The sequence below is a fragment of the Pistacia vera genome, unplaced genomic scaffold (genome assembly GCF_008641045.1).
Source record: "Pistacia vera cultivar Batoury unplaced genomic scaffold, PisVer_v2 Contig306, whole genome shotgun sequence".
Lineage (NCBI taxonomy): Eukaryota > Viridiplantae > Streptophyta > Magnoliopsida > Sapindales > Anacardiaceae > Pistacia > Pistacia vera.
In genome coordinates this window covers 562,130-578,734 of record NW_022196120.1, presented here as the reverse complement: position 1 = coordinate 578,734, position 16,605 = coordinate 562,130, and the positions used below count along the sequence as shown (strand labels likewise).

The 16,605-nt window shown below is 34.8% G+C and overlaps 3 protein-coding genes across 4 annotated transcripts; 2 read left to right on the top strand and 1 right to left on the bottom strand.

Moving 5' to 3' along the window:
* Positions 1 to 274: 274 nt before the first annotated feature.
* Positions 275 to 5,235, top strand: LOC116135929 (glycine--tRNA ligase, chloroplastic/mitochondrial 2-like). Of its 2 annotated transcripts, XM_031421640.1 has the most exons (16): positions 275 to 367; positions 468 to 557; positions 633 to 719; positions 1,175 to 1,246; positions 1,453 to 1,511; positions 1,603 to 1,696; positions 1,859 to 2,077; positions 2,289 to 2,383; positions 2,555 to 2,645; positions 2,726 to 2,830; positions 3,158 to 3,196; positions 3,826 to 3,915; positions 4,292 to 4,393; positions 4,570 to 4,651; positions 4,746 to 4,831; positions 4,941 to 5,235. In XM_031421640.1, the coding sequence occupies exons 1-16, from the start codon at positions 335 to 337 to the stop codon at positions 5,037 to 5,039; spliced, it is 1,443 nt and encodes a 480-aa protein (XP_031277500.1). In that variant the 5' UTR covers positions 275 to 334; the 3' UTR covers positions 5,040 to 5,235. The 2 variants fall into 2 exon arrangements, with proteins under 2 accessions (XP_031277500.1, XP_031277501.1); XM_031421641.1 differs by lacking the exons at positions 275 to 367; positions 468 to 557 and adding an exon at positions 846 to 985.
* A 1,116-nt stretch (positions 5,236 to 6,351) lies between these two features.
* Positions 6,352 to 10,524, top strand: LOC116135975 (RGG repeats nuclear RNA binding protein A-like). The gene is made up of 7 exons (XM_031421687.1): positions 6,352 to 6,775; positions 7,493 to 7,811; positions 7,943 to 8,008; positions 8,178 to 8,310; positions 9,021 to 9,176; positions 9,278 to 9,334; positions 10,181 to 10,524. Exons 1-7 carry the CDS (start codon positions 6,580 to 6,582, stop codon positions 10,361 to 10,363), a joined length of 1,110 nt encoding a protein of 369 aa, XP_031277547.1. The 5' UTR covers positions 6,352 to 6,579; the 3' UTR covers positions 10,364 to 10,524.
* Positions 10,525 to 11,898: 1,374 nt separating this feature from the next.
* On the bottom strand, positions 11,899 to 15,512 carry LOC116135984 (ras-related protein RABD2a). The gene is made up of 8 exons (XM_031421691.1): positions 15,322 to 15,512; positions 14,533 to 14,605; positions 14,052 to 14,099; positions 13,908 to 13,955; positions 13,524 to 13,595; positions 13,265 to 13,420; positions 13,039 to 13,142; positions 11,899 to 12,237 (listed from the first exon to the last, which is right to left on the bottom strand). Exons 1-8 carry the CDS (start codon positions 15,333 to 15,335, stop codon positions 12,141 to 12,143), a joined length of 612 nt encoding a protein of 203 aa, XP_031277551.1. The 5' UTR covers positions 15,336 to 15,512; the 3' UTR covers positions 11,899 to 12,140.
* Between the last annotated feature and the right edge of the window lie 1,093 nt (positions 15,513 to 16,605).

The window sequence follows — 16,605 nt, the reverse complement described above, 5'->3', positions numbered from 1 at the left end:
TTATTCCCCTATGATTGCCAGATAACAAATCATAAAATCTAGTTCTCTCTTTTGGATAAAAGTTAAAGATGAAAAAAAAAAAAAATTGATTTTATAGGCATTGTGGTCTGGGTTTTAAGAAAGGTCTTCTTGCCAATCACTAACATCAGACCATTATGGAGAAACCAAAAAAGAGAAGACACTGTTCTTAAATTTTGCTTTAATATGTGCCACAATTTCTGATTCTTTATATATTTATGAAGTAGTGAATTCCTTCATTTTTGGAGGGGATTTTTAGATACTGTAATTTGTAAACATTTCACAGGTAGAAAGTGCAGAATCTTATGCGGATGTGATGAGGAATGCTGGAATTAGTATTGAAATTGAGGTATCAAGAAGTGATTTTACGGTCTTGTTTTCTTTCTGGAGCCTTGTATTTCAATTCAATGTTTGTGCTTCTTGACTGGATAAGTTACTTCTCTTTGCAGGATCGGAAGAAAACAATTTTGGAGCTTTCCAATGCTTTAGCAAAAAGTGTCAATGGCCGCATCACTGTTCAGCAAAGCTTACTTAATGAGGTGACATTGATGTTCTCATTGGCGATTTCTGTTATGGAATACTTGTTCCTGAACTCTGTGCATGAAACATATTAGGTTGTAAATCTTGTTGAGGCGCCTGTTCCAATTCTAGGGAAGTTCAAAGAGTCCTTCTTAGAGCTTCCAGAAGATCTTCTAACCATGGTAAGCTGTCAACTTATGAGGTCTTAATTACAATTTTGCGTAAATATAAAAGTTTTCTTGTTTGTCTTTTAGTAAATGTTGGTGCTTTGTATTTCTGAATGGCACTTATACTGTGACTTTTTCTAGATAAGCTATTGTTTGGGGAACTAGAGTTTGATCTGGGAAAGTTACTATAGATTATCAATGTTGGCATAATAAGTTCAGGTGCTTGTTAGCAAATCAATGACAATCTGTATTTTCAATTGTTCACCCCTGCCGTTGTCAAGGTCTTTTGGGAAATTGCTTCAGCTGATTTTTCATTAATGTTATTATCTAGCTCATAACTATTATTGATGTTGGCTTCTATCCTAAGCCAAATTTTAGCCAGAATTCAATTGGTAATGGGGATGTTATAGTGTCACAAATTTGAATTACTTATTTTTTCATGTTGTTAAGTCTATCCACCAACTATGCAGGTTATGCAGAAGCACCAGAAGTACTTCGCCTTGACTGATGATAAGGGGAAGCTCTTGCCATACTTCATTGCTGTGAGTTTAGTGATGAAATTAACTTTTTGTATCTAGATTTTTTTTTTCTTAAAATAAGTAGTAATGTCAGAAAACTGGGAACCCAAAATCTAAATCCATTTAGATTTGAAATAAAAGTTGCAAAAACAAAGACACCCTTATTCCTGTCTTTAAGGGGCCAATTTAATTTTAATTTAGTACATCATATGATGCTGATTTCCTTCTAGGTTGCAAATGGAGCAATCGATGAGATGGTAGTAAGGAAAGGAAATGAAGCTGTGCTGAGGTTTGATATATCTTTTCTTTTCTACTTAACTGCTGCTTAGGCTTTTTTAGACATTGACAAGGAGTCAACCATACCCTTTTTTTTTGGGCAGAGCTCGCTATGAAGATGCTAAGTTTTTCTACGAGATGGATACATGTAAAAAATTTGCAGAATTTCGAGGTCAACTAAAAGGGATTCTTTTTCATGTAAGTTTTTTCATTTGTTGTGTATCCAGGGTGAAAGAGAGTGAAGAAAACATTCATATATCTTTTGTTTAATTCTTAAGTTTAAAAGCCAATGTTATTACTGAAGGGTGGTTATTGTTCGGACATCTATTAGCTTTTATGTTTGATAATGTGAGATAACAGGAGAAGCTTGGTACGATGCTGGACAAGATGATGCGTGTCCAAAACATGGTCAACGATCTAAGTATTGAACTGGGAATGAATGGAGATATGCTTCAGACTGTTCAAGATGCTGCATCACTTGCAATGTCAGATCTTGCGACTGCTGTTGTTACGGAGTTCACTTCTTTGTCAGGCATAATGGCACGTCATTATGCACTTAGAGATGGGTATCCAGAGCAGGTTGTCTTACTATTGATTTTGTTTTCTTTATTATACTGTTAATATAATAATTCTTTTTTCTTTATGAACAAAAAAACAACCCCTTTTTTTGTTCAATTTGTGTAATATAATTCGTTTCCTGTGCATGGTGCTTAATATCATTATGTACACTATTTTTTCTTTTTTTAATTTTTTTATGGGATTAAACCATTTTCTGTTTTACAATGGGCAGGTCGCAGAGGCTTTATTCGAAATCACCCTTCCTAGATTCTCTGGAGATGTGCTTCCAAAAACTGATGTGGGGATAGTTTTGGCAACTGCTGATAGGTGACAGTTTTAGTATATTTTCTGTTCATTGTAAATCTATTTCATGTTACAGTGTTGATGTAATGAATGAATGCCATGTAGATTAATTTCAGTTTTTGTCATATGATATAAATTTATAGAGCTAGAATATTCTTCCTTTTAGGATGACTAGCTTGATCTGTTATATTGCAGGCTGGATAGCCTTGTTGGCTTATTTGCTGCTGGTTGTCAGCCTAGTTCTGCTAACGACCCATTTGGCCTGCGAAGAATCTCGTATGGTCTAGTAAGTAAATGATTAACTTGATGCTTTGATGCTCAACTAATTATTTTAACATTAACTTAATGCTCTACTGTTTGTTATAGGTTCAAATTATGGTTGAAAAGGATAAAAATCTGGATCTGGAATGTGCTTTAAGACTTGCTGCTGCGGTCCAATCAATTAAAGTAGATGCAAGCACTATACGTGATGTAAGAAAGCCTGACACCTCTGTTCTAAGCCCAACAATTGTTAAATGTAGACATCATGGTTGAAAAGTATATAAACAAATTAATTTTACGGAGTTTTTAAATATAGCCATTTCACAATCTGTCTCCATTTTTGAGTTTTGTTCATCTAAAATCACCCATGTGGGTGGCAACAATAATCTTCTGATACTTTGGTTGCTGATTTAGTGATTTACCTCCTGTTAACTAAAATTTTGGAGTTTTTATATATAGACATGCCCTCCCTCTATGTGTTTGTTGTTTGTTTATTGGATAGGATATCAAATTTTGATGGTTATTTAATTTTTTCAGGTACATCAGTTTGTTACTCGAAGATTAGAGCAATTTCTGGTATGCATAGTTGTCTTATCATTTAAGTTCTTTCCTCAACTGCATTTATCATCTACATAGTTTATTTAACTCATAATAAGATGGAAAAATTGTTCTTTGAATGATAAAGAAGGAATGGTGTTGGTTGACTTAATTTCATTTCACCATTTACAAAATTTTGGACAATGTGTGCATCGGGATGTTTGTAGCTTGTTAAATAGTTAGGTGACTTTGAACATTGAAGTTGAATTCCATGATGCTCTAGTTTGAGTTATTATGAAAAGAAGTGCCTGCCTGATAGAAACAATAAAAGCAAATCAAATAATTAACTAAACTGAAATCGAAGCTTCAGGAAGTAATAATCTAACTTCTTTGTTGAAAACCTGTGGCAACAGAAAGTGTTAGAAAAAATTGTTGGACCAACCCCAGCTGAATTGTGGTTTCTGATTTCTCCTTTGACTGATGCTTGTCTGTATGTTAAATAGGTTTTGTTTGTTTAATTTGTTGTGTTAGTTAATTTCCATATGAGATGACTCGTTTAACCTGATGATTGTCATTTATTTTTAATAATTTTATCATGACCAAGTTCCATTATTCAAAGATACTCATGATACAAATTTGTGCTGCTTGTGGCTGAATTTTGGTTGTAGGTTGATAAGGGAATTAGTACAGAGGTTGTTCGTTCTGTCCTTGCAGAGCGTGCAAACTTACCTTGTTTGGCTGCAAAGACAGTATATAAAGTAAGTGGATACATTTCTCTTGTTTAGGTACATTTTTTTATTGATGTCCGTCGCAATACAATTATTAATTTGTTAACCTTCTTGTGGGTATCCTATCATTGGCAAAAAAGTTAGGAGGCAAAGAATCAATGACTATATTCTTGTAGAATTTCTTACGCTTTACTTAGACCATTTGATCAAAACACTTTTGGATGATTGTGGCTAGATCTACAATGCTCCTTTGAAGTTACATATTGGATGCAATCTCAATCATCTTTGGTGTTGTTGATGCTAACCCATTTAGGAGAACTTTTTTTTGAGATCCTTCAAAAATTTAAAGAGAGGTCAACACTTTTCAATCATTTTGTGCTCATAATTCATATATTATTGTTTCTAGATGGAAGCCTTATCAAGAGGCGAGCTTTTCTTAAAGGTGGTTGAAGCATATTCTCGTCCAACAAGAATTGTGCGTGGAAAGGATGTTGACACTGCTTTGGAGGTATTTTTTCTTGCATAGAAATTTAAGAGTTGGTATGCATGGGTGCTCAAATTATACGGTTCCAGTGTTAGGGATTATGTACTAAACAGTAATGGTCTTTTTTCCTTGGAACTTCCATTTTCTATATTTTTTAATTTAATCTAGTTTTAGCATATGGTTTATATTATTCTTTTTAGGTGGATGAATCTGCATTTGAGATGGCTGAAGAGAGAAGTTTATGGAGTGCTTTCTTGTCAGTCAAAAACAAAGTTGATTCAAGTAATTGCTAATAGTTTTGCAGGATTTGATGTTTTGTGAAAATTATTTCTGAATTATTTTTTAATAAAAAGAATTCATTTCTCTTCTCTGGCAGATATTGAGGTAGATGATTTTGTTGAAGTATCTTCACAGCTAGTACAGCCGCTTGAAGATTTTTTTAATAATGTCTTCGTAATGGTGGTATGTTATCTTCACAGTTCATTTCTGCAACTTTTTACTTGTATATGATGGTAGTGCTAAACAATATTATTTATCGTATTACTATATAATATTCTTTACCCATCTGCAGGAAGAAGAAAGAATCAGAAAGAACAGACTTGCGCTGCTAAGAAAAATTGCAGACCTTCCCAGAGGCATAGCAGATCTATCGCTTTTGCCTGGGTTTTAATAATAATAATAATCTTTTTTAAGAGAAAAGAAAAGAAAATATGCGGGATTAGTATAATATAATGGAATTATTTATTTATTTATTTATGTGTGTGTGAGGTTCAGAACTAACGTCTAATCGGAGATGGAACAGGTAGGAAGAACATGTAGTTATATTTTGGTAAAGATTTTATCTAACACAAGCGCCATTGATCTCAGCCTCATGCCCTTTTATGGAAAAAATAGTTTTCTTGATGATGTGATGTAATATGAAGCCCAGCCAACTACCCAATCAGTTGTCAGATCACATTCACATCTGCTTCTGCTTATCCTGAGTATTATCTCAATGATGCATGCAAACCATCAGCTCACTAACACCACGCCGCCTCAATCCATTCAAGAAAAGACTTCCATCTACTACTAACTACTTACACCTCAAAAGGGGTGATGAAAAACATGTCACTCATTTTTACAGGTTTTAATTTTCAACCATTTGAAAATTGTTTTAATTATATACATACCTTCTTAGTAACAATGTACTTATACAAATACAAGTAAATTTCAATACTTTACTCTAAACAATAATGTTAGGTCAATAATTTTCTCTTACAATTTTTGATATGATAGTCTATCATTGGTTAACTAGTAAATGGACAGACAAACCTATTTTATAAGCTGATGGATAACAAATTGTTGTATCCAAAGTTGGAGAAAATTAGGAAATTAGATTATGTATCTAATATCATTCTTGGAAAATTAGGAAATTGAATTATATATCTAACATTATTCTTACCTTAAAACAAGAAGAGACAAAGGAAAAGGGTAAAACTCAAAAGCCAATTAGCTTTGGAATAAATAAAATCTTAACTGGAACTGAAACAATATATGTGATTGTGTCACATCAAAGTCTGCAAGTGGACAATTCCTTAATTTACAGCGGAGACGCCTCCATCGTACGGCAACTCTAAATAAATGAAACCCCGAAATCAACGGCTGTTGTCAAGCCACGTGGTCCGTAATCCATCCTTTAAATGTATGTACTATCAACTATGTCGTCACTAGTCCGAAGACGAGACAAAGCATAGCAACAGCAACCCCTAGAGATAAGCTCAAAACCCTTGTAACTCCCAGTGGTATATCCGTAAATAATATAAAAATGAGGACTAAACTGTAATTAAAAAAAACCCTTAACTTCCTTATATCACAGTACATAATATAAATAAAAACAAAAACAATATAATAATAGACACAACACTCCACACGAGCTCCTTGGAGCAACAAAACAACGGCAATAAATTGGGGGGGGGAAAAAAGCGTAAACGGATTAGGTCTCACTCTCTACTCTTGTTGCGGCTAGGGTTTCTCTCTCACTTTCTTTCTTCATTCAGTTCTTCTAACACTTTTAGTTTTGCTTTTTACAGATCTATACATACACACTAATAAAACATATCCATGGATGAGGTGTTGATAAGCTAGGGTTAGGTGGTCGCCTTTTTTGAGTGGGGGATTCTTTCGAAGTTGGGATTTCTTTGTGTGGTTTATTGAGTTATTATATTTAAGAAATGGCGACCATGAACCCGTTTGATTTGTTGGGTGATGATGATACTGACGATCTATCGCAACTGATTGCTGCACAACAGAAAGTCGTTGCTACGAAGAAAGCGCCGACTCAGCCGACAGCTCAAACCAAGCAACAGCCCTTGGCTCAGCCTAAGGCGGCTAAGCTTCCTTCCAAGCCTCTCCCTCCTACTCAGGCTGGTAAACCCTCTTTTGTTTTTTTTTTTTTTTTCTTAAATACAATACATATGTTTTTGTTCATGTATTTAAATAATGTTTGTTCTTTGTTATGTGACGTATTGAAGTTTTTGAGTATTTAAATTTTTTCTTTAAAACCTAAGATATTGTACTTGAAGATTATGGTGTGGATTGTGTGACTGATAATTATCTTCTTAAGCTTGTATTCTGTGGTAATTGGATGGAAGTGAGGAAAATTATTGATTGCCCTTATCGGAATATAATATTTAGTGTGCATTGTGTGTAGTTGATTTTTAAATTATTTGTTTTATTGACTGAAGTTGAATAAAAAAATTTCTGTTTTTTGTGTGTGAGTGCTTCATTATCTGGTCGGTGTGGATTTGATAAATTCCCATTAGACTCGTTCCCTTGAAGCTAGATAAAGTGTGTTGCTTTTTTCAAATATCTCCTTTAACTCTTCTGCTTGTTTCTTTTGGAGAACACAGGAGCAACTACAAATTCTTACCTATAATATGCATCTGTATTTCTATTTCGTTTTGGTTAATGCATTGTGATTGTGGCCTTATGAATCTAAAGGGCTTCTAATTTGTGATTTGGCTTATTTGTGGTGAAGCCTAAAAACTTTTACTTCCATTATCCACTGTCTTATTTATATTGCATTGGATGTTAGGAAACTACTTATTTTGATGTACTTATTTTCTTACCTTTTGTTGGGTATAGTGAGAGAAGCGAAGAGTGAAACTGGTCGTGGAGGAGGCCGTGGAGGTGGACGTGGTTATGGGCGTGGTCGTGGCAGCAGTGGAGGTGGATATAGGCGTGATTCTACCAATGATGAGAACTCATTCGGCACCAGTGGGGTCCCTGGTGGTCAAGGTGCTCTAGAAGATGGAGAGGCTGGGAAGAACTCTGAAAGGCGTGGCTATGGTGCACCTCGTGGTCCTTATCGTGGTGGACGTCGTGGCGGTTTTAGTAATGGCGAAGTTGGTGATGAGGAACGCTCTCGTAGGACATTTGAGCGCCGCAGTGGCACTGGGCGTGGGTAATATATATTTTAATTTTTTGTATTGATATGTGTTGAGAACCTGATAGGGGTCGTATCAATATGTCCTGATGCATTGGACCTATTCTCCTTATTTATGCTTCCAAATGTGGCTTTTATTCTATTTTCAGAAGTGAAATCAAACGTGAGGGGTCTGGCCGTGGGAACTGGGGATCCCAAACTGATGACATCTCACAGTGAGTATATCCTTTATGATCTTTGTCTTTTTCTTTTATTTTTTAATGAAAAAAAGTTAGGTGTGCAACATGTTAATTTAACTTTTGTGGTCATAAGATATGCTTTCTTGTTGACCAAAATACTTTGCTGTTATTGCACAATATCTAACAAATATTGGCTGGTATTTAGGGTGAATGAGGAAGTTATCAATGAAAGTGAGAAGAATTTGGGTGACGAGAAGCCCGCTGGAGAGGAAGATGTGGCCGATGGCAACAAGGACAACCCTGCTAATGAAACTGAACAGAAAGAACCTGAGGAGAAGGTGTGTATTTTAAGTAACATCATAGATGTCTGATTTACTCTATTATGTCTTACAATTTCCTTCTGTTACTATTTTTTGTGTTTTTCAGTAACGATAGATGTGTTTTCTCTACCATTATATCTTATACTTTTTCAAAAAATAATTAACAATTCTCATTGATTGATAGCTTGATATGATAGCTTTGCATAAATTCAGATCCATGTCTATAGTAGCAGTTCTTTCAATCACAAGGAACTTTTTTCTTCTCTATTATAATTATTATCATTTTCATAAGCAATACGCATAAATTCAGATCCATGTCTATAGTAGCAGTTCTTTCAATCGCAAGGAACTTTTTTCTTCTCTGTTATAATTATTATCATTTTCATAAGCAATACCTAAGGAAGAATCAATGTTCATTTCTTTTGGATGAACTGAGAATATTGTCTGGATGTTGTTTGTTAAGATTACAACCAGAGTATTGTCTTTCTTATGTTATAAACCCTGTCTGAGGTCAATGGGGAGCTCCCTACTCTTCTGGCTTGTGACTGAAGTGTATTATGCAGTAAGAATTTTTTCAGTTACTGTATATTCTTTAGTCAAAACTGAAGAAGCTTTATATGCGCTTATTGTCATGTCCACCCTTTACAAGGGTACAGACAAGCTTTATAAGCCTTATTGCTGTTAATGATTATTATTCTGGCCTCAAACAATTGTTCCTTGCAAAATAGGAGATGACTCTTGAGGAGTATGAGAAGGTCCTGGAAGAGAAGAGGAAAGCCCTGCTGGCCCTTAAGACCAAAGAAAGAAAGGTTGACGCTAAGGAGTTTGCGTCAATGCAACCACTCTTCAATAAGAAAGGCAATGATGATGTCTTTATTAAATTGGTAAGACTTTTTGCAACGTTAGAAAATTTTCTTTTGTTATTGATCTTATGAAGCTAATGGAAATATGTTAAGTTAATCATCTCTGCTGATTTATTTTGAAGGGTTCTGAAAAGGATAAGCGGAAGGAGGCTGCTGAGAAGGAGGAGAAGGCGAAAAAGGTAAATTACTTGCCTATTACAGTTAACTTTTCCCACTTCCTCTTTCAGCTTATCCATATTAATCATCGTGTAATAGAATAATATTTCTGTATACTTGCAATATGATTATGAAACTATGCAAGAAGAGCTTTGAGAGGCATAAAATTATTATATTAATTTTCAGAACCAGGATCTTTCCTAATTTGTTATGGTTTCTTGACATGTTCTGAAATTTTGATTATGTTTGGCGTAAATAAGTAGTATAAAATATGACATGGAATTATAAATTATGAAGTTCATTGCCATGAGTTTTATCTACTGTTATTATTATAATTGCTCAGAAGCGTTTGATTTTTGCCTGAATTTCCCTATCTTTTTTAGCTGGAACTTGTACTTGCCCTTTAGGCTAAGTATGCATCGCCTCCTTGTAGGCTTATCCTCAATATTCTATCTGGCATTGTTTGAATTTGGGGTATTAGCCCATTTATGTTGTACATCAATGGTGCAACTTTATTGAACCTGGAATTTGGTCGCGATAGCGTCTGTATTGACTCTTATGTAATGATGCTTCATCTGATCTGTACTTCACTTCTTTTTCAATCAATTTTGCATAGTTCTAAGGGCTTGTGCTCGGGAGTAGAAGATCAAATTAAGTCTTTTGTGTCTCAAGTTAATTGTAATTGAGTCTTTCACATGATTGGACGATTCTCTTTGTAATTTGTTGTCACCTGAAGCTGTTTTTGATGCCAACTGATGCATTTTGAGAATGATCATTTGGTTGACTCTTTTCAATCTGTCTATAAGTATGTTTTTTTATTTTTTGTTTGGTTTTGTTGAACTACTACTAACTTGATTCTTTGCTTATAGTCTGTCAGCATCAATGAGTTTTTGAAGCCCACTGAAGGGGAGAGGTATTACAACCCCGGTGGTCGTGGTCGCGGACGTGGCCGTGGTTCAAGAGGAGGGTATGGCGGGGGCAGTGCAATGAGTAGTGTGTCAGCCCCTTCCATTGAGGACCCTGGTCAGTTCCCAACCTTGGGGGCTAAGTGAGATTGTCTAGAACCCCATTTAAATCTCTGTTGGTTTTTCAAATTTTGGGTTCTTTCCTTATAATCATGGTCAGGAAATTGACTTGAATAATGTGGTTTCCTGTATCAGAAGAGATCTTTTTAATTTTATGCTTTAAAATGTATATTTTAGGCGTTTCTTCATGTGTGCCCATGTAGCCTTGGTATGATTTAACAGTTAAGATTTTGGGGCATATGAAAACTATTTATTTACGACTAAAAATTATCTTGGCAGTTTTGAGGATTTATTAATAGCTTAATATGCCTGTTTCTGTTATGATACAATATAGATTGTCTTGTGGCTGGTAATTATTATATCTTCAAATGAAAGACTTGCTCTTGTCGCTGAAATTGGGCTTAATGTCCATTATCGCCTTGTTCAATATCGAACAATTTCTAAAATCAAACTTGACTTGTCATCTAGCGTGTTATTAGTTATATCTGAGACTGCGAATTTCTATTACGGTAACAGGATTTCTATGTATGTATAAACAAGTAAACAACGCGAGGAATAAAACGTCACTTTATATACCAAACCCAATGGTTTCAAAAGGTCTTAATCGCTATTTGGAGAAACAAAAATAGATTTAATTGTTTATGAAAATCATTTTATTGATTAATTTGTAATATCCAGTACTGTTGAGCATTGTTTTGATACCCATCCTGGGACTGGGCTGGAGTCGGAGTTGGAGTCGGATGAGTTATCACTATTAACTATTTACCTTAAACTCTAAAATTATGGATGACGATTGGCAAGCATACAATGGGAATTATATTGAGGATTTTGTTAAGGGAGTGTCCATGAGTCCAAAGGTGGAGTGATTTCCGATGAGTGAATCAGTCAAAAAAGGCAAAATCAACCTATTGTCGGTGATTGGCAGAACGAAGAGGGGAGGCGTGAGATGAGTTTGGTCAAAAGGCTAAGGGGAATGTTTTCGGAGTGATAGAGAGTGTTGTCGTCACTGGAATCAAACCCTATTTGACCTCGGTTGTCGACGCCAACAATAGTGTTTAGGGTGTGTTTGCAATATTTCAAATCTATAAAGATTTTTAGGGGTATTTTTTGTTAAATTTCAAACCTTTAAACACTGGTTTGACCCGCCAATGAAACAGGTTCAAACTAGGATCCGACCATTTTGCCAGGTTTCACCCCATATTAGTTATTAAAACATTGCTGTTGAGTAAAATAAAAAGTCCCCATATTGAATAATTTGTAAAATCTTTCATCTTAATTCGAAGTATACCAGGCCAAACAAAGATTTAACCTTATAAAGCTTGAACAATGCTAAATCCTATGGCTAACACACAAGATTCATTTTGTTAAATCTTAAACAGATGAAATGGAGCATATAAATGAACCGTATACAATGATGACCCATGACCCTTCTTGTTCCGGGCATATTGCTCCATTTGAGTAACGACTCGTTGAGAGGGTATTTGAACAGCAGGAAAACGAAAAGATTTAATAAATCTTGAGCATTGACAAGATATACTTGTGGAAATCACAATAAAAGAATGTGACAGAACGAAGAAGACTAACATTCATTGGCATTTCTACTTTGTACAAGCCTTCATAAACAAGTGTGTAGAAAGAATGCGATCCTCCAAGCATTGGTTTTAAAATCATTAAGGAGACCTGTTTTTAATGTAGGTCCAGAAGATACATGTTTTCAATTCAAACGACTAAAAGATAAGTGTAATCTTACACACCACAACATCCAGCAGACTAGAGCAAACTGAAGTTATTAATACATTGATACTTAAGAGGAGCAGCAGCCACTGTTCTGCGCAACAGGCTGACCTCGGATCTCTACCGTTGGAGGTCTTGCATTGTTCATGGCTGGTTGACTTGCCATTCTGCATTCAGTAACAAATTTAGAAATGAGTAAATAAATATGACACAAAGTTTACAGTTTTCTTATTAAAAAAAAAAAAAAAAAAAAGACTTTTGAGTTAGCTGGAATTACTTGTAAATAGGTTCAGAAGGAAACAAACAGTATTGTTTGATAAATGAGGCTTAAATATTATCAAAATTATTAACTAAAACACAAAAAATTATAATTCACAATCATTAGTTTCTTCAAAACTAAGGACATTGCTCACTTCATGATGCATTAAAGAGTATAGGAAAATCGTGAGATGATATATGGTCAGACCTTAGGCATCATGCCAATAGAAGAATACCATGCCATTTGGCAGGTTACTCACCTGCCCACTAAATACTCATGCATACATATATACATTACATATGACATAGATTTACACCAGCTTTCAATTTTCATCAGACTCCTAGATTTCAACTTCACCTGACTTGGAACAAACTTTTGTTATGCATTTTAACAAGTTATCAAAAACACTCATGTAAACAAGTTAAAACGTTGTTATTAGGGCCTTTTTGCAACTGCTTGAGAAAGCTAGCAAAACACGCTGTACGACTATCAATGGGTACAGCATTCAAGGATTATTCTTTAACTACCAGAGTCCTATCAAGACCTCATATAGTTGCCAAGTAATGGCACAATTGAAAAGGAAGAACCATCTTCACTGTATGTACATCTAGACACAACTAAATGACTCTTTTCTCTCCCATACTTGTGCAGTGTAATTACTTGTTCAGATGGACATGCTCCAGAAAAAAAGAAAAATTTGGATCATTACCTATCCTTGATTGCAGCAGCCATGGCCATGAAAGCTTGTTCTACATTTGTAGAATCTTTTGCACTGGTTTCCATGAAAGGTATTCCAATTTCATCTGCAAATGCCTAAAGCAGGGGAGAAAATACAACAAAATATAACTTGATCAGACAACCTAGATAAATTCATAGTATCCCATCAACATTTTTAAGGGGAAAAGATAGCCTGCCAATTAGAAAAGTAGCTATACCTTAGCTGTTTCATATGACACAACTTTATTAGAAGTGAGATCACACTTGTTTCCAACCAGAAGTTTGTTGACACTATCACTAGCATAGCGATCAATTTCACTTAGCCACTGCTTGACATTATTAAAGCTCTCTTGGTCCGTTACATCATAAACAATCTACCAGAGAAGCCACCCACAAGCAAAATGTTTTGTGAGACTCAATAAAGGGTTGAAATTTAACCAAAAAATGTAAAGCTTAAAATGAGGTTGAGACACCCACAATGATACCATGTGCCCCACGGTAGTAGCTACTGGTGATTGTCCTAAATCGTTCTTGCCCAGCAGTGTCCCACTACAAGCCAAACAAGTTAATCACTGCACAAAACATTGAGAAACTATACCCCTAGCAGAAGGTGTATCCAAAAATTAAAAGACAAAGACAATGCAAAGCTGAGGATTATGAGCACCGATTACTGTATTAAATTAAAACATAGCATTATCCTGGTGGAATATCACGAAAAGAGAAGGGCAGCCCTCTCCTATAACAGACAAAATTTGTTCCACTAAAATGGAAGAACCCACTTGATGAATACATGTCAGAGGAAAACAAAAATAACAATTATGAATAAAATGAAAAGGAAGCAGTAAGTAAATAAAACCGTACTATTTGAAGTTTAACGGTCTTCCCATCTTGCTCCACAGTGCGTATTTTCTACCTCAAACAGAAAAAGACATTATATAAGTGCTACTGGGTCATACATTTCTGTCAGTATGGAGTCAACATAATGATAAGCAAGTGCGCACTTACAAAATCGACTCCTATTGTGCTGATGTAACTGTCAATATATGAATCATCCTGAACTCAAGAAACAAAGGATACAGTCAACTTCACAGGTTAAAACCCCTAAGAAGTCAAAATGCAATCAATATACCTAAATTCATGAATAAATTTCCTTTTTTATATGTAAGAAAATAAATTTCTGGTTTATTCCATAATCCCTTGCTTTAAAAAAAAAAAAAATTAGAAATTCTATCACAATTAAATCACGATCTTCTCGCTACATAGATGGTGTAAATTGTCATAATATAACAGCAGGTAAAACATTTGGACAGATGGAGGACATCCAACTTTTTTAATGCGATACTTATTTCCCATGTGTAATCCAGTTTGCATAAGAAAATTAGCACGTAGGAAGGTTGACCACCTGAAGAATGTTTTCTTTTGAAAAAATAGCATGATGAAACTGAGAAAAAACAGCTACTTAATAAAAATTACTCTAGAAGCTTACAGCAAATCTCAAGAGAAGACATGATTTTCCAACACCAGAATCTCCAATAAGCAGAAGCTTAAACAGATAATCGCTGCAAACAGAACATTACAAAATTAACCATCTGTAATACGCATAGACCACAAAACCTAACAAAATACTAGCCAAAACCTATAACAAACACGCACCACAAATTTTGTTGCCTGAGATATTCTAATTGATTCCACAACAAATTAATAACACAATATAAATGTTAAATTCGAAAATATATTTTTTAACAATCAATTTTCCATGGAAGAATACATAGATAGAAACTGATCCTTCCTTACCAAATAGGAAACATTACTCACAGAACTTGTGTGAAATTAAGTTTCTAGAAAAGTGGAATAATCTATAATATTAATCAACATAAATACAAAGACTAATTCACACAGAATAATACGTTTGCCTAAAAAACCAATGTGAAATATCTCAAAAAAAAGCTAGTTAGAAAGGTAAAATATCTACATAAGGGTTAAGAGATAATGAATTGGAAAAGTTACAGATGTTCAATTCAACACAAGTATCATCATATTAACACAATAAACGGATCTAATTCATTTAACTGATCATCCATATTAAACTCGCTATTCATAGTAACATAACTAGAAGAACAACACAAAGAAAATGAAACGATAGGTATATCGGATCAAAATCCAAACCCTAAGAAAAAAATAAGCATCATAAAATACATTCTATAATAATTTCAAATATATAAAAAGAGAGAGAGAGAGAGAGAGAGAGAGAGAGAGAGAGAGAAGAGGAACTTACTACTCGGGATTCATTATTATTGCGTGCGTACAGAGAGAAAAAGAGGAGTGGAAGCAGCCCGATGGTGAGTCGGACGAGATCTCGCAATCCGAATTTCGCCGGGAAAAATAAACTCGTCAACAAAAGAGAAGATAAGACAAGAGGAAATTACAAGTAAAGGGCAGCCGAGGGAAGATAGAGGACATTCAATTCACGATTATTCTTTCTTGTTTCGTTTTTTCTTTTTAACTTTTTGTGGGCGTTAACGGGCCGAACAATCGCCAATTGACCCCGCCCAATAACCCAAACTGGGCCAACTTTCTCGGTTATCATGGATAAAGTTTAACCCAACACTAATCCAACATTCCTCAATTTGTATTTTGTGAAAACCAGCTGGTTAAAGCTTAGCCGATTATATTTTGTGCATAGAAAAAAGAGTAACCCAGATGCATGCATGTGACCTTCCATAGCCGTATATAAAAGAAACACAGAGCTTTCATTTTGTCATCATATTGTAAGTAACGTAACAGCTAACAACAGTACTAAACCGCCCCATGTGAACCATAAGCCAGCTTGTTACCAAGTTTCTATCAATGATCAAAGGTTCCATGTCTTCGCTTGAAATACAGACCATATTTCTTTGTCTTTTGCGATGCAATTTGGTAACATTGACTATCTCGATCGCATTAAATTAATAACCCCATCCCTTTTCTTTATTAAAATGATCGACCAACACTATACGCAAAAATTTTATGACAGTATGTATAGAGGAAGTAAAGATGTTCTATAGAATACATTAGCTGTGGTATATTGAGAAACAGATATATTGATTAGGGTTTGGTCTTCAATAAAAGGAAAAGAATTTCACAGACAGAATTCAGTATTGAAAATGAGTTGAATAAGGGAAGTGTTATTTCGAAACCACATTCATATCTTAATCATTTCATGAGAAGATCATATAAGCAGCAGAGATAAAAGAGTTCACCGGTCTTCAAAGTTCAGTTCAAGAGAATACCATGCATCTTGATAAAACTTTCTTGAATATCTTACTTTCGACAACCCTTGATCTATTTCTCTATGAGCACGTTTTCTTCTGCAACCCATCAAATGGTTCGGGAGGGGAGTGATGGTGGCATTTAAATTTTAAGCCAATTTCAATATTCTTTTTATTTGATTTTTAGTTTCTAGCTGATGGCTTTGTAGTTTTATGGTAAGTTTTTATTGCATTAATATGCTAAATTTTTTCAAGTCTCTCTATGAACATTTAACTGCATCTGCATGCGTCCTTAATCCTTAATTAATAGC